Raw genomic sequence first — 20,874 nt, 5'->3', positions numbered from 1 at the left:
TTTTTTAGTCGTTCTTTTCTTTTTGTTGTTGTCAAAAAAAATAAAAAAAAATAAAAACCTAGGGAAAGTGCAATACAACCAAGGTTACATTACGAAATTTTCCAATAGCCTTAAAAATTTTACACTAAGTCCCCGTCTGGTTCAATGTAAAACATTTTCAATGAAAAATTAGTTTCATGAAAAACACATTTTCAAGGAAAACCACACTTGCAATATAGTTCCTTTGTTTGGTTCTTACAAGAAAAGGTAATGACAAATTAAAAATATAAGTGGACATGTGGGGATGTATGAAAGGAAAGTAAAAAGGAGATAATGAGAAAAGAGAAAAATGTGGCTTCCCTTATTTTGTGAAAGAATATGTTTTCACCATTATGAATGCAATTTTTCACCATTGGGAAAATTATTTTTCACTTCTTCACAAATCAAACAAAGAAAAATGAGAAACAATGGAAAAATCATTTTCCGTGAAAACATTTTACATCAAACCAAACGGGGCCTAAGCTCTTGGATTCTACACGGTGATGAAAGGGAACGCCGAAGAAGAGATGCTCAATAAAGAAGTGATTGCATTATATCATAGATGAAGAAGAAGAAGAAGAAGAAGAAAAGTTGCATCCGCTAAAGATCCCTATACTATATATGACAAAAGCATGGATGCATGATTTCTAATTATAATCCAATTACAGCCTCCTTGTACAAATTGTATGTACAGATCTAAATGTATATGATGTTATGAGTTTGATTTGGAGAATAAATCCTTTATGTTTCGTACCATGATACAATTCGGATTGGTCTAATTTAACGGAAATAATAAAAAATAAAAAAAACATTGAATTTGAGAGACCAAAAACTTTAAGTAGGGACAAAAATTTCAGGAAATATGGAATGTTAAATTATGGATGGAGAGAGTTTAACCACATTACCAAACTATTGGCCACCTCATCAAAAATGATGAATGATATAGTCAAAAAAAAAATATGTAGACCAAAAAAAAAAAAAAAAAAAAAAAAAAAAAAAAAAACCTCTATATGTTAAGAAAATTTGCAATTATTTATTATGTGAGAGAATCTTTTAAATTATCATTCTTATTGTATAAGAAAAATTTGTAATTAAAAATAATGATAATTAAGATAATCGAGATATGCATTGGCACACTTTTTAGTCAAAACATAAGCGGCAAATATCTTAATTTTGAGCTTCATTTTAATATAATATTAGATTAGCTTTTGTGCAATGCATAGATATAATAAAAAGAATTTATAATTGTGTATATTTTTAAGTCATATTATCAATCAGAACATAAACCAAACTACAAAAATTAAAATAATACTTGTATAAACAAAAGAAAATTCATGTCTACAACAAAATTTAGTAGACTTTGTAATTAGACGGAGTAATCACATATATAGAGGGTTAATATTTGCTTTCCTTAAGATTAATTATATGTACCTTAAGATAATGTATCGTATAAAAGCACTTTACAATCAATATTTAGCTTTTCATAAATAAAAAAAAGAAAAAAAAATTAGAAGAGAAAAAAATAAAAGTTTAAGTGGGAAAAAATTGAAGGAGAAGTTGACATGTGTACAATTTGGAAAAGGGATGATGTCAGCGGTTGTTATTTTAGTATAAGTTATAGATGTACTTGATTATTTTTATTTGATGTTGATTTTTTTAAAAAAAATAAAATAAAGATTGATTCATAAATAAAAAGTCATACAACATCTACAAAGAGATTTAAATCTAATAATTAAATACAGGAAAACTGAACAAATAAAAAAATCCTTTCAACAGAGTTACGATCATTGTTGCAAATCGGTCATTTTCATACCCTATTTCATATCGCTGTGATTTACAGCCTTCTACGACGAGAGAGTCTATCGATCTGTTGTAGTCGTGAATAAAATTTTCGTCTGATTCATCTGATTGTAATCGAATGTGTTTCGGGGTTTTCTGATGTCCTGCGGGAGAGTTACAATTCCGAGACTGGAACCGGACGCCTGTACCTGCAAAACAACGAAGACTCCTTGTGGTAGGAGCTCCGCCTCCAACGGTCAAGTTAGTACCTGATTAAGGAGTAATAAGTGCGGAAAGTAAAGGGAGGAGATCTGGTTCCTCTAGGGGAGGAGTGATCAATGTATTTTGGTTTTCTCTAGGTGAGAGTCATTAATTGCTGAATCCGTGTGTTGTTTTCGAGTCCTCTCCCTCTTAATGAGGATTAAGAGGGGTATTTATAACCTCGGGAAGCGTGCCACTCTCTAGGTTTAGGGTAAACCTAGGGCTGACTGGGCCTCTAAACAGGATTGGGCCTTGTTGGCCGGTTTTCCCATTTGGCATGGGTGGACACGTGGCGTGTCTCAATTGGTCCGTAGAGGACGTATCTGTGATTGACACGTGGCAGGATCCTATTGGCCTACGTGAAGGACACGTGGCGGAACCTGGTTGGTCCACTTGTCAGACGGTGATTGGTGGATAAAAATCCCCTAATCATTTGCCTCTCACAGGTGGCACGTGACTGGTCACGTGTCACCTGTGACAGGTGTCGCACGGCGACAGGCGACGGCCTGCTACAGGTGTCACCTTGCAAATGGCCGAGAGGTTTTCCCGCCCAAATTTTGAATTTGGAAGCGACCCTTCGCCTTCTCACTTTGCCTATATAAGGAAGTGCTGACTTCGGTCATTTTCACATTTGAGAACTTTGCGAGAGAACATTCGGACCCCTGAACTTGCTCTGACACTTTGGAATTTTGTTGCCTACCGCCTGCTCTGACAAGCCGTTTGCAAAGGATTTCAGAATTTCATCAGTCGTCACTCGTTCAGGTAACCGTCGCTTCTCTTATTCTTAATTTTTTTTCTTATTATTATTTTTTTGAAATGGCACCATGGAAGCACACGACACGACCTAAGTTAGTGATCAGCCGGTCACCGGGGACGGCTGAATCTAGGACTAGGAGTGCCGCCTGCCCTTTTCTGGACCCATCTTTGCCCTTTATACAAAGTCCGACTGTATCTGTGTCTATGCAGAACGTGATGGCCAGAACAAAAAAGACTGCTAGGATCTCAAACTCGGACGTTTCCTCCCACAGGGTGCCCATTAGTGAAACATCTGACCAGGCGCCAGATGTAGAAGTGAAACAAGGCGGCTGCCAAGCCGACAGTTCTGAGGGAGGGGTCAAGGTGGTCCCTTCCCATTTTACCGTTGATATGTCTAACTTTTCTCCTGCTCCTTCTAAGGGAGAGGAGGCGGGCCCCTCTGGGAGAGGGGAGGAGTCGTCCTCTTCGGACTCGTAAGAGGACGAGTCCGAGTCCAGATCTTCTGGCCACGCTTCTCCAGGCTCAGAAGAAAGAAACAGCCGCCTACAAGAGGCGAGGCTTTCTCATGCAGTTGAGAAGGGGGGCAATTGGGCGGAGCCGTCCGCCTCTTACAGAGAGGAAAACACCCCCTACTACTGCACGGTACCCCGGGGCCGGATCGCAGCCATGCAAGACAAAATGGAGAGCTTTATGGCTAACCACAGAATGGGCCCCGGATTTTTACTGTTCGTGCCAGATCCAGAAGACACTGTCGTCTGGCCGGCTGGTACCAGCTATGATGACGGCTGCTTTGGCTGCTATGTGGCGGCCATCAAAGCTGGACTGCGCTTCCCATTACATCCGGCTGTTCAGCGGATTTTAGATGGGTATGATTTGGGGTTATGGCAGTTAGCCCCCAACTCTTGGGTAAACGTACTCGGCTATGTGGCCGGGTGCGAAATGTACGGGGTGGAGCCAAGCTTTGAGCCTTTCGCCCACATGAACTATCTCAGCCGGACCCCTAAGTTGGGCGGTACTGGCTGGTATCAATTAACAAGCCATAGGGGCTACCTCATGACGAGAGGTAAGGCGAACAAATGGAAGGATTGGCGGAACACCTTCCTTATCATCGAGGGTTCAGACACGGAGCTGAACAAACGCTTTAACAAGTGGAATAGGGATCCTCCTTTTCTCGCAGGCGGCCGCAGCATGCCGCCTGTTCCCCCAAAGGCTAAAAAAGAGATCCTAGACAAAGGACTCTTCAAAGTAGAGACTAGGGTGAACTCTACTTCAGGGGTACGAGAGCAAGTACCCCTAAACTGCGTCCCGAGCTTCAAGTGGCTCTATGACGAGTACTTTTTGGCCGCCTGTGGCCTCAGCAGTCGGTGCTCTAGAGGTAGCCGGCCTGACAAATACTCTGTTTTTTCACGCCTTGTTTTTACTTGGGATTTTTACTAACTTTGCTGTTTATTTTTTTGCAGCTGACGCCATGAGTAAAATAACAGCATCCAAGACTGCGGCGGCCATGTTGCGGGCCTCTCTCATGCAACAGCCTTGTACCGACTCCCCCAACAAGGGGGCACCCTTGGTGGGCTTCGAAACTCTTCCTCTTTTAGGAGTTGTTGTCTTATGCATATACTAACTTTTTTTTTTTTTTCAGTCGGGCACTCCAAGAGCTTCTTCCTCGCAACAGCCGGACCCCAAGGCCCGGAGGACGACTGTTGCAAGCTCTCCTGGGTCTTCCAGGAAAACAGTGGCGGCTGAGAAGCAGCCGGCCACTTCTTCTAAAACTCCGGCGGGGCCGCCTAGAAGTATGGACAATTACTTGTAAAAACTTTTACACTTGCTTCCTTCTTGACTAGGTCTAACTTGCTTTTTTACGCTAGATGCAGCCGGCCCTCAGGAGCCTGACTTGGTAGAGGTAGCCAAGTCCATGATCAAAGCAGTTCCTCCATCTGAAAGGGAGGCGGTCAGGGGTGTCGGCACCCTTGACCTTGATGGGATTGCAGGGGTCCTTGCTGAGGTATACTTAGCCTTTTTTGAGTATTTGAATTCCAGGACGCCTGTTATCTTTTTGTTTGGAAACTGACGCCTGTTCCCCTTTTTACTTAGGCCCTGCTCCGAGTGAACGGCCTTCGCAAGCCGCTTGACCGGAAGAACAAAGAGGTAAAGGCTGCAAAAGCTATGGCCGCCTCTGACTGTGATAAGGCAATGTTTCAAATTGCCCAAAATGAAGTTCTGACAATTGATATTCTTTATTATCAAGCGCAGGCTGCTGCCGCTATCCGGGCTCAGTTAGAGGCGGCCAAGAAGAGGAACAGCGAGCTGGAGGCGACCGTCTCCAATCTCAAGGCCGAGCTTAAACCTCTCCGCCAAAAGATGCTCTCATACGAAGCCATGGAGAAATCCTTGGCTAACGTAAAGGAACGCCTGGTGACCCAGGAGAAGAGTCTAACTAAAGAGCTCTCGGAGAAGGCTGAGCAAGAGAAGAGAGAGCTCGTCCGAGAGATGATGGAAGACTCTTTCCAGATCCAGCGCATGACCTGGAGCCGCCTCTTCCCCAGTGCCGACTTTGCCTCGTGGGAAAAAACGTACCGCCAGTGTTCTGAAACATATAATCAAGAGATCCTGGCGGCTGCTGAGGACGAGGCGTTGGAGGAGGCTTTGGATGGGGATGAGCAGCCGATAGTGGCGCTTGTGCCACTTGGGGGCAAGTCATCGAAGAAGGATGCAGCTGAGGCCGAGTCTTACAAGAGGAATGCTGACCAGGCGGACGCTGCTAATGTTGAAGACTTGCCCCCTTCTTAAGCTTTTATGTCTTCTTTCACGGCCTGCGTGCCGTTTGCTTGTATTTACCCGGCCAGGGGGCCGGGGTTCTGAATATTTTAATCTTCTTTAATGCAATTTTATTTTGCTTGAAATTTGTCTAAGTGTTGAATATTTGATATTGAATTGTACACTATATCGACTGTTTTGCATGGCCGATTGTAGACAGGTACGGATGGTCCGCCTATGCCCCTGGACGACTGGTTGTCTGTTTCCAAGCTGGGCGATCAGTCGGCCATTTATTCAATCGGTATTGGTCCCGTTTAAAAGACTGGATTACCTTTAGGCAGGCGGTCCTGTTATTAGTAAAATTAACCAAGAAAGGGTTTTCTTACTTAGACTTGTAGGCAGTCTATGACTGGATTACCTTTAGGCAGGCGGTCCTGTCATTTGTAAAATTAACCAAGTAAGAAAGGGTTTTCTTACTTGTGTTTTTTTTGCTATAGGCAGTCTAGGACGACTGTTTCCTATCAGTGTGAATAGGTGTTGTATGGCTCTTACCTAGTCGCCGAGTGATTGAGTAGTAGAGGTATCAAGCGGTGGGTACCGGTTGTTCCCCTTTATTCGCCAATGTTTGTTGGCTATTAACTCGAAGGTTGTTAACCTAGCAGGAGTAGTGGTTGAGAGCCCCTGTTTGCTAAAAACAGGCGGACGACTCATACCTTTTAGGCTCCATACTAAGTTTGAGAGAGTGACTATGAGTGAACTTTGGTGTTACTCAGTCGCCGTCACTCCTGCTTGAGTAGTAGAGGTACCAGGCGGTGAAGGCCGGCTAGACCCCTTGATTCGCCAATGTTTGTTGGCTATTAACTCAAGAGGTACCCCCTGCATTTATCCCAAGTAATACAGGCGGTCATCTGACTCAGATGTCAACTGCTACCACTGGTTTGGTTAGTGATAGAGTTATCCTTGTCTCAAAAACGGCTACGTGGTTGCCCTTGGGGACAGTCGTATAGGTGCCGTGTGATTAGTTTATAGAACAATGTTCCACCCAAAAGGGAGCTGCTCTCTGCGACGAATTTCATCCGGATGGATGCCGTCGGACGCCTGCTATAATGTTGGGACAGGTCGAATTGAATTTTTATATTTTGATCAGTTGGCTTGACGCCTGGTCTGATCATGTTTTTTGATAGTTCTTGGTGAACTATATTATGTGAGGGTAGCCGGTCAAGCGGCGTGCCCCTCTTAAATTAAACATAGAGAGTGGCCGACTGTTTGTCAGTTGGCATGCCCCTCTTAAAATAAAAATGAATATAAACATGGAGAGTAGCCGACTGTTGGTCAGTTGGCATGCCCCTCTTTATTCAAGTAGTCCTTGACTTTACATTTATTTTTTTAAAAGAAATATTTCTTAAGATTATCTATGTTCCAAGTTCGAGGTAACGGCTGGCCGTCTGGTGTTTCCAGACGGTAGGTACCGTCTCTAACCTCTTCATATATTCGGTAGGGGCCTTCCCAGTTGGGAGTTAGCTTGCCAGACTCGTTAGCCCTACCAACAGCTTCCATTTTTCTAAGTACAAAGTCCCCCACCTTGAGTGGACGCCTGTGCACTTTTCTGTTGTATGATCGAGTCATTCTCAGGCGGTAAATCTCATGGCGTAAGACAACATTGCCTCTCTTTTCAGGGAGTGAGTCTAACGCCAGGCGCATGGCTTCCCAGTTTGCCTCTTCGTCATATAGCATTACTCGAAGAGTCGGCTCGTAGTGTTCTATTGGAAGAACAGCTTCCGCACCATAAGTTAGGAGGAATGGAGTTTCTCCAGTCGCCCCTTTTTCAGTCGTCCTAATGGCCCAGAGAACATGTGGTAGTTCATCCGCCCATAGGCCGCCTGCTCGTTCAATCTTTTTCTTCAGACCGTCTGAGATGATTTTATTAAAGGCTTCTACCTGGCCGTTTGCTTGTGGACGGCCGGCAGATGCAAAGTAGTGTGCAATTCCTTGGTCACCCAACCAGCTTTTGAGAACAGGCGTCTCAAATTGGGGACCATTATCAAAAACCATAGACATGGGAACCCCGAACCGAGTGATGACATTTTTCCAAATGAATGAAATTACATCCTTCGTCTTGATTCTCTTTACAGCCTCCGCCTCTACCCATTTAGTGAAGTAGTCGACGGCAACAAGTATGTATCTTCTTCCGCCTGTAGCAGGCGTATATGGACCCAGAATATCCATGCCCCACTTAGCAAACGGTAGGGGGCTATGAATGGTGGTGAGGTCAGTAGCCGGACGGTGAATTAGTTTGCCAAACCTTTGACACTTGTCACACTTTTTCACCATCCCCATAGCATCAGCTTCTAAGGTAGGCCAGAAGTAGCCCTGGCGCCTTGCCCGTTGAGCAAGCGTCCTTCCACCTATATGTGAAGCACAGTAACCAGAGTGGAGATCGTCTAGTATCTCTCGCCCCTTTTCTGGAGTAACGCACTTTAGGAAGGGTTGTAGGTACCCCCTTTTGTGAAGTTCTCCCTTTATCATTTCAAAATTGGTGGCTCGTCTTTTCAGAACTGCCGCCTGTTGATGATCATCCGGCAGGGTACCGTTTGTCAGATATGCCCTGATTGGATCCATCCAGGTTGAGCTTCTGTCTAAGATTCCAATAGCGTCTCCCTCAATGCTTCTCTTCTCCACTACTTCCCAAAAAACGGTTCGAGGAGTATCACAGGAGGCGGATGATGCTAATTTTGAAAGCGCATCCGCTTGGTTATTCTCTGATCTCGGCACTTGGACCAGATGGAAATCCTCAAGGGAGCCGACTGCTTGACGGACCGCCTGTAAATACTTGATCATGGCCGGATGGGTCGCTTCGTATTCGCCATTGTACTGACTCACTATTAATAGTGAATCGGAACAGGCGTCTATTTTTCTTGCCCCTGCCGCCTTGCACATGCGGATTTCGGCTAGTAAAGCTTCATATTCTGCCTCATTGTTTGAAGCCTGAAAACTGAAGCGTAAAGCATACTCGTACCTGTCGCCCTCTGGCGACTGACATATGACGCCTGCTCCACAACCATTTGAAGTAGAGCTTCCATCCACATATACCTTCCAGACTTGTTCTGGAACTTGAGAGTCAGGGGGACGAGTCATCTCAACAATAAAGTCAGCAAAGGCTTGCCCCTTCACTGCTTTTCTAGGCTCGAAGGTAACTTCGAGGCTCTGTATTTCTATGGCCCATTTGATCATTCGGCCTGACAACTCCATGGTGGTCAGTGGCCGCTTGATCGGTTGATCTGTAAACACGACGACTGCATGCGCCAAAAAGTAGGGCTTTAATTTTTTAACAACCATGAAGAGTGCAAGGCCAAACTTCTCCACTAAGGGATACCTCAACTCGGCATTTTTCAGCACATGGCTGACAAAGTAGACCGGGAGCTGACAGCCGTCTCTTTCAGCAAGAAGAACAGCGCTTAACGCATGATCAGAGACGGCCAGATACATGTAAAGTACTTCTTTGGGCAAAGGGCTGACTAGCCTCGGCAAGGAATGCAAATGAACTTTCAATTTTTGGAAGGCCGCCTCAGCATCTGGCCCCCATTCAAACCTTGCCTTTTTCTTAATTGCCTGGAAAAAGTATAGGCATTTGTCGCCTGATCGACTTAGAAATCTTCCCAAGGCCGCCAGACAACCTGTTAACTTCTGAACCTCTCGGACGGTACGGGGCGACTGCATGTTAATGACCGCCTGCACCTTCTCAGGGTTCGCCTCTATTCCTCTCTGATTAATGAGAAATCCGAGAAATTTCCCAGACTCAACTCCAAAGACACATTTCTTGGGATTGAGCATGACATGGTGCCGCCTGAGTGTGGCGAAAGTTTCTCGGAGGTCCGACAGATGATCTGTCTGAAGTTTAGACTTGACAATCATATCATCAATATATGCCTCGACGTTTCTCCCAATCTGATCAAAGAACACAGTGTTTATCATTCGTTGGAAGGTGGCCGGGGCATTCTTAAGACCAAACGGCATGACCGTGTAACAGTATAACCCTTGATCAGTGACGAAGGCCGTCTTCTCCTGATCCTTCTTCCATAAAGGTATTTGATGGAAACCAGAGTAGGCGTCCATAAAACTCATCAAAGCATGGCCGGCTGTTGAGTCGACCAGGTTGTCAATTTTAGGCAGAGGGTAACTGTCTTTTGGGCACGCGTTATTCAAGTCTGTGTAGTCTACACACATTCGCCAGGTACCATTCGGCTTTTTAACAAGCACAACATTTGCAACCCAGTCTGGGAAGTAACATTGCCGAATGAATCCTGCATTAAGTAATTTTTTAACTTCGACGGCTGCCGCCTGACTTCTTTCTTCGCCATGGTTCCGCTTCTTCTGCCTTACCGGCTTCTTTTTTGGATCCACAGACAGTTTATGTACCGCCAGCTCAGGACTAATGCCTGGCATTTCATGGACTTCGAATGCAAAGATGTCCTTGTATTCTTTCAACAGATTGTGAAAGTCATCACCTAGGACCCCTAGAGCAGTCGTCCCAACTTTGACGGTTCTGTCAGGACGCGAGACATCTAAGATTAGGTCCGTATGCTCACCAGCCGGCTGAGGGCGGAATTCATCCGACCGCTCCTCTGCCAATGATTGCTATTTTTTATCTTTTCTTGCGGCCCCCATCTGGGATGCCTTTCTTTTTTTGCCGCCTGCTTCTTGAACAGGCGCATTATCCTTGACATTGTCAATCTTTCCTCCACTGGACCCAGCGGCCATAACAGTGGGCTTGACATCCGAGAGATAGCATTCTCGTGCCATCCTCTGATCTCCCCTTAGGGAGCCGACTGTTCCATTGTCCCTCTCAAACTTGAGCAACATAAGAGATGGGATTATTACAGCCTTGGAATTATTTAGGGTTGGTCGTCCCAGAATCATGTTGTAGGCCGAGAGTTCTTCTACCACCAGGAACCGGACTACCATGTGTCGTCCTTCCCCTTTTTCACCCAGGCGGATGGGTAAATCCACTCGTCCCACTGGGTGGACGACTCCTCCTCCAAACCCTACTAAAGGGTGGGAGGCCGGATGTATATAATCAGTTTTGTACTTCAATTTTGACAGACATTTGCTACTGATAAGATCTGAGGAGCTTCCGGTATCTATGAGGATTCGGCCAACTCTCTGATTGGCCACTTTACATTCAATGACGATAGGGTCGTCATGCGGCCCCCTGACCCCTCCTAGATCTTCTTCAGTAATGACAATCTCAGGAAATGAATTTTTGGAGGGCCGTTCTGGGTGAACAGAATTGACATCTAGCCGCCTGATATTGTCTTTGTTGCCCCTAATAGTGGGACCTCCTCCTGCGAAGCCGCCTGCAATAGTGTAGACGACTGCATCATCTGTATCAGAGCTGTCGGCCTGTTGATTCTTTTTGGCCGACTGTTTTTTCGAGGAAGTGTTCCCCGTGGATTTCTTGACAAAAGAGTCAAGATCACCTTGCTCAGCCAGGCGGTCTAGATACCGCATGAGACTGATGCATTCGTTGGTGTGATGACCAACATCTTCATGATAATCACAGAATTTATCTTGGTTCCGGTTGCTTGCGAAACCCTTCATGGGGACCGGCTTCTCAATAGAGATCCGTCCCTTGATTTCGTTTAGGATAGTTTGGCTATCCTTGCTAAACGCATACTTTGGGGAGTATGGTTTGAATTCTTTTTTCTTCTTCTGGGCCGGCTGTTTAGAGGAATCAGCCGCCCATACCTCTTTTCTCTTCTTTTCCTTGTTTGACGACTGTATCTGTCGTCCTTCTTTTTTGTCGAACTTTTTCCCGTCCGACTGTTTCACTGTACTACAAAGATCAGTTGCCTGTATATAGGCTTCCGCTTCAATCAAGGCCTCCCGAAGAGTCGCCACCCTCTTTCGAACCAGATCAAATTTGAAGGTCGACCCGTCTTTGAGACCCCTGAAAAAGTCAGTATAAGCTACCTCATCCGGTAACCCTTGAATCTGTATTCTCATCAGGTTAAACCGCCTGATGTAGGATTGAAGCCCCTCCTTCTCACCCTGCTGAATTGTTCCCAAATCAAGGGTCGTCTTCTTCGCAGGAATGTTCATGGCGAAGTTGGAGGTGAACAAGTAAGCAAGCGTCCTGAAGTTGTTTACACAACCAGTCGGCAGGTTGCCGAACCATTGCTGTGCAATTCCTTTGAGAGTCGCTGGAAAACACTTGCACCAAGTGGGATCATCCAACCCTTGAAGGTACATTAGGTTGGAGAATGCCATCAGATGATCTTCTGGGTTAGTAGTGCCATCATAGGCGCCTACTAACACATTTTTCACTTTGGTCGGCTGAGCGGCTTCAGTGATTTCCTTGGAGAAGGCCGACGGCTGTTCACCAAGTCTAAGCAACCGTAGCTGTCAGTCCAAAGGTTGGACATTTTTAGCTGCGTGTCCACCAAACGGAGGTGGCTGCATAAAATACTGTTGCTGTGGTACAAACGGTAAGTTTGGTACCGCCTGGTCGCTATGAAAGCCTAACTGACGGGAGGTGCCGCCTGACTGACTCTCATGATACGACTGGGTATGCCTCATCGAGGTATTTCGCAGACTTTCTTGAAAATTTGAAGTAGAGGCCGACTCTGGAAGTCGGTCACTCTTCTTCTGTTCTAACAGCAGACGAGCGTCTGTGTATGTTTTCTTCGACCCGTCCGCCTGAATGTGACGAACAGGTTTCCTATTTCCTGGAGTAGGAAAACGGTATTTTGTGAGGTCAAGGGCAGGCGGCTCCCACTTCCTGGATTTAGGATGAGGAGTTCCCTCTCGCCCTTGAACCGACTTCCTCTTGCCTGAGGTGGAAGGTTTCTTAGCCGACTGTTCCTTGGCCGGAACAGGCTTCTTATTAAGCAACTCTTGAATTTCTCCCTTGAAGTCCCTCATGAAGGTCATGAGTTCGTTCCTTGTGATGGGAGCAGACCCATCAGTCGCCTGCTGCCGAACAGACGGTGCGCCTGTTGGCTCGCTTACAGTTTGAAAATGTTCCCGTTCCCTCCTTTCGGTCTGACGGGTACGTCGGGCCCTTAGGGTCCCGTCTGGAGCTGTGTGAGCTTCAACTTCCAGTTCATTGTCAGTATCATGGTCCGACTGAACTTGAGGGTCGTCTAGGGGACGCCTCTCTTCAGGAGTCGGTACAGACTTGGATGCCATCTCAGAAGTACTCTCCCCACAGACGGCGCCAAAATGTTTCGGGGTTTTCTGATGTCCTGCGGGAGAGTTACAATTCCGAGACTGGAACCGGACGCCTGTACCTGCAAAACAACGAAGACTCCTTGTGGTAGGAGCTCCGCCTCCAACGGTCAAGTTAGTACCTGATTAAGGAGTAATAAGTGCGGAAAGTAAAGGGAGGAGATCTGGTTCCTCTAGGGGAGGAGTGATCAATGTATTTTGGTTTTCTCTAGGTGAGAGTCATTAATTGCTGAATCCGTGTGTTGTTTTCGAGTCCTCTCCCTCTTAATGAGGATTAAGAGGGGTATTTATAACCTCGGGAAGCGTGCCACTCTCTAGGTTTAGGGTAAACCTAGGGCTAACTGGGCCTCTAAACAGGATTGGGCCTTGTTGGCCGGTTTTCCCATTTGGCATGGGTGGACACGTGGCGTGTCTCAATTGGTCCGTAGAGGACGTATCTGTGATTGACACGTGGCAGGATCCTATTGGCCTACGTGAAGGACACGTGGCGGAACCTGGTTGGTCCACTTGTCAGACGGTGATTGGTGGATAAAAATCCCCTAATCAGAATGATTAACCTCTTTTTCAATCCCGCACAAATCTTTACCCATTAAACAACTTGTACCATACTAAACTCAAAAAACAAAAACAAAACTAGAACAAAGGTCATCATAGGGGCACTTACTACACTCAAATCCACTATCGGGGTACTTACTACCTTCAAAAAATGTAGATTTATTGAATTCAATAACAAAAAAATAAAGAAATTAAAGGGAAAAGGTCGAAAATAGCCAAATTTTCGGAAAAATTTGACTATTTTCGACCTATAAAACACTTTTTTTTAGAGAATCCTAAAGAGAAAAATTAGAGAGAAAACGGCTAGGGATTTTTCTCCGCCACACACTACAGGGGTATGACGTTGTTGATGTGTTTGATTGCAGTTGATGTTGATGGTAGATATTATGCAACATTAAATAATCAATTAAATTATATCTTTCATGTGTGGTAATGAATGAAAGAAATATACTATTACAACAACTATTCATTTTATTCATGTGTAAAAAGTTCTTATATTTATGAATGGTAATTGTCTCTTAAAAAGGCCAAAAAAAAAAAAAAAAAAAAAAAAACTCTTTTGGACAGGAAAAACAATTTTTTACATTGACATAAACAGTACATAGTATCTTTGAGGAATAAGGATTAGCCAAGACTAATTCCAAAGCCAGCCTTAAAAAGGACTATTCATTCCAAAGACTTTGTGGCACGTTCTTCATTAATATAAAATCTCTTCACTTGTGTGGTTCAAGAAAGAAAGGTAATTTCTTTCAAGAAAAAGAAGAAGAAGAATGTGGGAAATAAAGATGGTGATAATTCTGTTAACTATGGAATTAATGGATGTGGGTTGCAATACGTTGAGTAAAGCAGCCATGGCTAAAGGAATGAGCAGCTCTATCTTCACTACTTATACTCATGGCATAGCTTTCTTCTTCCTTATTCCCCTTTCCTTCCTTTTCCACAGGTAATCAATTCCTCCAATCTTAATTATTATCGTTGAGGTTACCATATCATTCAGATGTCCTCCATGCCAAATTTAGTTGTCACATAGCTTATTTTAAATAATAGTATTGACCTGTGAGCTAAGTCTATGACAATTAATTCCGAACGAAGGTATCGGAGTATTACTTATTTACTTGTGTATGAAACTTTATGCTAAATTGGATTAATTTGGACAGGAAAACTCCATCTCCACACATCAGTGTTGCTATGATCTTCCGGCTCTTCCTACTTGGTGTCCTTTGGTATCTTTCTCATCTCACCCTCTCTTAGCTATATGTACTTAAATATGCGTGTAAAAATCTTGTTTTTTTTTTTTTTTTTTTTTTTTTTGATAGTTTCTAATCTTGTGATTAGCTATAGCTTTTTTTTAAGGGATTAATTAGCTTTGTTTTTTGATAGCTTTGTTTTATATTGTCTGAATAAATGGAGAGGTTTGGATCACATTATTCTACATGGACTACATCAATAGTTAACTTGTGACTTTTGAGACGTTACAAGGTTTATTAGAAAAGTTACCTTAAAAGCAAAAGGTTCAACTTTACAATAAGTAATTATAAAATGATCTCATGTAAAATAATATAATTAATAAAATGCCACCAAATTAAAACAATTCAAAACAGTAATCATGCAATTAATTGACACAACTTAACTAAAGTTATTGTTGAAAGTTGAAATTGTCCAAATAAAAACATCCCTTTCAATCGATCCTTCTTTACTTTGAAGTATTCAAACGAAAGTTCTTATATACTTATTTTGGTAAATGAAGTACAAAGTATCTTACTCCTTATTAGCTCAAACACTCAGATAGTCAAAGTTACCATCAAGGTGTCAAAGTTGGGTATCATTTTGTTTTGGAATATTACGAGGAAGGTCCTTTTAAGGAGACGACCTTGTGAGGAAGGTCCTTTTATGAAAAAGGTGGTGTCAAAGGTCCTTTTAAGACATTTGGGTTGTGAGGAGGGTCCATTGACCAAAACTCCGGCGTTGACTCCCATTTTCCGGCCAAAATAAACTCACGTACTGGGCACATGACTTCTCGCAATTTATCCTTTTGTTTTCACAACACCTAACAAGTGACAAACTCACAATCATAACAACCTTTCTTATCAACAAAAACATTATTGGAAATTTGTTAAGGTAGTAGACTGTTTGATCAAATATTTTTTGTTAAATAAACAAAAAAATACTAGGTACTTACCTTATTTTCTTTATTTAATTATTTCTTTTGCAATTATTCAACTACATAGAATTTGTGTGATTTTTTTTCATTATTCATATACTTCGTCTAAACGTTACCTTTTACTTTTCTTAAAAAAATATATATTGCTTTGAACTTTCATTTCTTTTTTCTCAACTTATACAGAGTACATGTATGTATGTTACTAAATAAAACCCTTTAATTGATTGTCATTTTCACAAATTTACACTGTATGTTATTCAACAAGAACATTTTCACTTTGAGAGTCTGAGCTTTGACATAATTCCACACAATTTTTGAAATTCATATATACCTAAAGTACAATTACCCAAACTTGAGGTATATAACGTTAAATAATTAGAGTCCATTGTCTAATAAAATGTTTGAAAATAATACAGAGTAATTATAAGTAAATCGAAAAACTATTCAAAATGTGTTTTCTTTCATAAAAAATATTGCTAGAAAAAATATTAAAATTTCATAAATAGACTCATTTATTCATTTATTTATTTATTTATTATTTTGCTTATTTTGTTTCAATAATTTGTCATGCAGTTGTGGTTGTTCCATATTCTTGTTTATTGGAATACGTTACAGCTCACCAACTCTTGCATCAGCAATGAATAATCTTTCTCCCGCTTTCACTTTCATAATGGGCATAATTTTCAGGTAATATCTATATTTGATAGAAAATAATTCATATTATTTAGTCAATTAATTTATTAAATTAATTTTGAAAACGACCCTTTTAGGATGGAGGTATTAAACTTGAGAGCTCAAAGTAGCCTACTCAAATCTTTGGGAACGTTAGTGTCAATTGGTGGTGCGTTCATAGTGACTTTGTACCAAGGAATGCCCATTAATATATTTTCTTCTTCTCCAACCCAATTCTCTCTTCATTCTCTTCTTAATGCAAATGAAACTCAACCCAATTGGGCCCTTGGTGGACTTTACCTTTTTGGTAGTAGCATATTTCTATCACTCACCTATGTCACCAAGGTAAGGTTCTACTCCCTCTAGTTTTTTTTTAGCTATGCTATTTGTATTTTAGGAAGTTGTATATACTCCATCTTTATTTATTACTCTCTCTGCATTGAAATTAAGGCCCCGTTCACTTCACCTTATTTTTGCTGAATTGAAATTATTTTTACTGAACTTAAATTATTATTACTGAACTGAAATTAATTTTACTGAATTGAAATTATTTTTGCTGAACTAAAATTATTTTTTTTACCGATTTTCTATTATATTTATTCTTTAAGTTTACTGATTTTTACTAAACTGAAATTATTTTTACTGTACTAAAATTATTTTTGTTTAAACTGAACTTATTTTTACTGAACTGAAATTATTTTTACTGGATATTTTTTATTTTAAGGTGATGTGAACAGGGCCTAAGAGTTTGTTTTCTTTTTCTAGTGTGTTAAAATTGGGTAATGCTATAAGAAGCCCTAATATAGTTCCTTTTTTAGTATTAAGTTGGGAATTTATCGACAATTTACGAGTAAATCGGTGTAATAAATATTACTTCAATATCTATTCTTTCCAGTTTTAGTTTCTTATATGCAGTCCTAAGGGGTGCATATAGCTTTTTTCCTTAAAATTAAATGTCTATTGCGTAGTAAAAAAAAATAATAAAAAAATAACTTACTTTTTTAAGACACTTTTACCCTCATTTCCAATATTAAATTCACAATTTCTCCCATGATTTCATCCACTTGTTATAAATTCTCACACCCACTCATTCACTTTATTGTACCGTACTTGACAATTTACGGAATCTAATTGATTTATCTATTTGCATTGAAAGCCGTGAAAAATAAGAAACGGGCACTTAATTTCAAGACGGGGTAACATTTATTTATCCTTGTTATGTTATCTCACACTTTTTATTCGTGTTACTACAACATTTACATCACATACACATTATTTAAAAACAGAAAAAAAAAAAAAGAAAAAGAAAAAGAAAAAAGAACATACTTTTTGTTCAAAAACGAAAAAGTAATATACTTTGTATATCACTCTGTATCGGATTCCTAAGCCAAATACTTCCTACATTGAAAGAAAAAAAAAATAAAAAAAAAAATAAAACTACACCAAAAGTATGAAGTACATCAGTGCATGTGTGATATGTGCTTGAAAATGCTTAATGTTCCTGAGAAAAGGGGGAAAATATCCCACATACAACTCCAGTATATATACACTAGTCACATACTTATGTATTTCTCAATGTGGGATATTTATTTACTTCACACTAAAGAAGTATATGGTTGTTAAACTTAGCTGTTTTTGTGTTAGAAAGTAGCCTTTTGCATCACGATTCTCGAATGTTGTTGAGTTTGTTCAATTGAAACAAACTCCATACATGGAGTGATTTTTATTCAAGAGTTATCTACAAGGAAGGCTATGTTTTTATCCATCCTACACTAACTAATCTATGCAAATTTCCATTCTCTACATGTTTCCAACATAATTTATGAGTTGGATTTTTTTGCGAAAAACTACCTTTTAGGCTTTTATATACAACTTTTACCTTTTAAAAAATTTGTTATAAATGACTACTTTAAAACCAAATATTGTAAAAGACTACCTGTTGCCGGAATCTCACCGTTGACTTTTTTCCCCGACGTTGACTACGTCACGTGACCTTTAATTTACCCTTTTCCCACCCATTTTTCCCCCAAATTTCCCGATTAGCCCCTTTGTAAGCCTAAAACCCTAATTTTTCCCAATTACTCACCCCGGAGCAACGCGTTTACACGCTTGTATTTTTCCGGGCACCAACCTTTTCACAAGGCGCTAGGGTAAAAAGCTGTCTATCCCGAGCAGATAAGCCTTGCCTCGCGTCCTGCTACGTAAGGTAGTATACCTTATCAGATGTCCAAGGAGGGCAACATACATCAAAAGAATCCTTTCACGTGTAGCCAGAGAATTACCCTTTGCAACTCATTACTGCAAAATCTGTTGAATTTCCTTCCAATTGTTGTTAGTTTTATTTAAATCCATGTTTACCTTGCTTAATTCGTTCAAACCCCTTGTTCAATTGTTTGGTATTTGCAATAATTAATTTTTGAATTTGATTGCTGCGCTATTGTTGTTAGTGTACCGTGGTTGGATGGTGGTTAGTATGGCTGCTACTTGCAGCTTGGTGCGTGGGGTGTGCTGGTGTTTTTGTTGGTGGCGTCAAGAGGTAGAGATGGAGGGTGGTGGTGCGGTGATGGCGTGGGAGTGTGCTGCTACGAGGAAGGGAAGGTGCTGCTGCGAGGATCGCGGAATTGCGAAGGAGTGTGGGCTTGTGTTGGATTTGACAGGGTGGAGGCGGTTTCCAATGGGGTTGTGTTGGTTTTTGGGATGCGTGAGGCTGTAGGGGTGTTTTGAGGTGGGTTGAGGTGGGGCGGTGGTGAAGAAGGTGGCATAGCTGGTGGTGCATAGAATAAAAAGAAAAAAAAAAGTTTTTAAAGGTCACTTGCTGGCACGTGAGGTAGTCAACGCCGGAAAAAAAAGTCAACGGTGAGATTCCGGCAATAGGTAGTCTTTTACAACATTTGGTTTTAAAGAGGTAGTCATTTACAACAAATTTTTTAAAAGGTAGTTTTTCACAAAAAGTTGTATATAAAAGGTAGTTTTTCAAAAAGAATCCTTATGAGTTTTATTCATTACAATTGCAATATTATGGTGTATAATATTGTTTTGATCTACTAGACTTGGATCGCAAGGGACTTCCACTCCGAGATACTTATAACACTGATTAGCTTCTTCTTCGAAACAATCGTAGCAGCAATTGTTACCTTTCTAGCTGAAGATGATACAAGTGTTTGGACCCCGAGTATTAACATCGTGTGGATTGCTATTCTATTCGGGGTAACTTATTTAATACTCCATACATTGTATTTCACAAAATCGCATTTAATGATAATATATAGTGTACACTTGTATTTGACTTCTTTATATATAGTCAAAGTTCAATAATTTTTACCATCAAAATAAAGTTGTATATAACTATGTAGTACTTAGTCTTTTGTATGATTAATTTCGAACATAGAAAATATAATTTCTACCGTTGATAATTTCTTACTAGTTATTGCGGAGTAGTTGACATTAAAAATTTATTTACTAAATATTGTTTTACCAGGCTTTGGAAGTTGGTGTGGTAAATACTGTCCAGACTTGGGCTTGTGGAAAGAAGGGACCCTTATTTGTGGCAATGTTTAAGCCACTTCAAATGATAATTGCAGTGGTTATGGGAGTATCTTTTCTTGGAGACATTCTCCATCTTGGAAGGTACTTAAAGTTATTTTATTAGCAATTAATTTTATTTATATCTCTTAGTAATATTGAATCAAATTTAAAGTCGTCATTTTAAAAGAATTGATTAGAGCTATCATGATAAAGGATTTATTAAGTAGTTTGAGATAATAATAATAATAATAATAATAATAATAATAATAATAATAATAATAGTAATACTCTTATGATAAATGTTTGGATAAGTATACCCTTTAAAATTTTTATTGTCCTTATTAATGTTATTGTGTCTTTTTTTAGAACTCTTAAGAGTAATGTATGGATATTTATACCCAAAAAAATAAATTATTTACATATTTTTTTTCCTCATTAATATTGTCAACAAGTATAGCTGTGATATAAAGCCAAATCAAAAGAACTCTCTGGACATAACTGCTAGATAAGTTCAGTTGTGTGCAAACAAGTAAAAAATAATTAAGGTGAATCAAAACACATTATTGCTTATTATCAAGTATTAAAAAAATACACCGTAATTTAGGAACGGAGTAAATTCATTTATTTGAACAAATTAATTCAATTAAATACAACTTACTTACTTTAGTTGTCAACCCATCAAAATATAGTTCCAAGTAGTACGTACTATAGTCGGATAGTACCTCACAATTAACCATGAGATTAAAACACTTTTGTATTTCCTTTTTTAATGTATTTAATTATTTATTGTTGTACAAATTCGTTTGTTTACTGAAATAAATTACGGAATAAATAATAAAAGTATTGCTTAATTGGTGTATGTAGTTTGATTGGAGGCACAGTTATAGCAATTGGATTTTACACGGTGATGAAGGGAAAAGCAGAAGAGGAGTCCGAAAAAGAAGTAGTTGAAAATAGATTGACATATAGCTCTGAAGAAGAAGATTCAGCTTCTCATAAAGAACCTCTTTTGCAAAACATCATGAATGTATAAAAAATTATAAAGTTCAAAAAATTTTTCAACGTATATCCCAAATAAGTCTTTACCATATCACATGGATACATGGTATTATGGTTTCCAAAAAAATTGCAAGTATTCACAATTTTATAAAATAGGTTTTGGTTTT

At 40.5% G+C, this 20,874-nt stretch overlaps 1 protein-coding gene across 1 annotated transcript; it reads left to right on the top strand.

Annotated features, from left to right (window-relative positions):
- The first annotated feature begins 13,765 nt into the window (after positions 1-13,765).
- LOC110708233 (WAT1-related protein At3g28050-like) lies at positions 13,766-20,874 on the top strand. The gene is made up of 7 exons (XM_021886321.1): positions 13,766-14,293; positions 14,508-14,573; positions 16,085-16,198; positions 16,282-16,528; positions 19,232-19,390; positions 19,662-19,810; positions 20,573-20,874. The coding sequence occupies exons 1-7, from the start codon at positions 14,121-14,123 to the stop codon at positions 20,739-20,741; spliced, it is 1,077 nt and encodes a 358-aa protein (XP_021742013.1). The 5' UTR covers positions 13,766-14,120; the 3' UTR covers positions 20,742-20,874.

Source organism: Chenopodium quinoa, unplaced genomic scaffold, assembly GCF_001683475.1.
Source record: "Chenopodium quinoa cultivar QQ74 unplaced genomic scaffold, ASM168347v1, whole genome shotgun sequence".
NCBI classification, from domain to species: Eukaryota; Viridiplantae; Streptophyta; class Magnoliopsida; order Caryophyllales; family Amaranthaceae; genus Chenopodium; species Chenopodium quinoa.
Note: the sequence above shows the minus strand (reverse complement) of the source record. Positions and strands in the feature narration are given on the sequence as shown.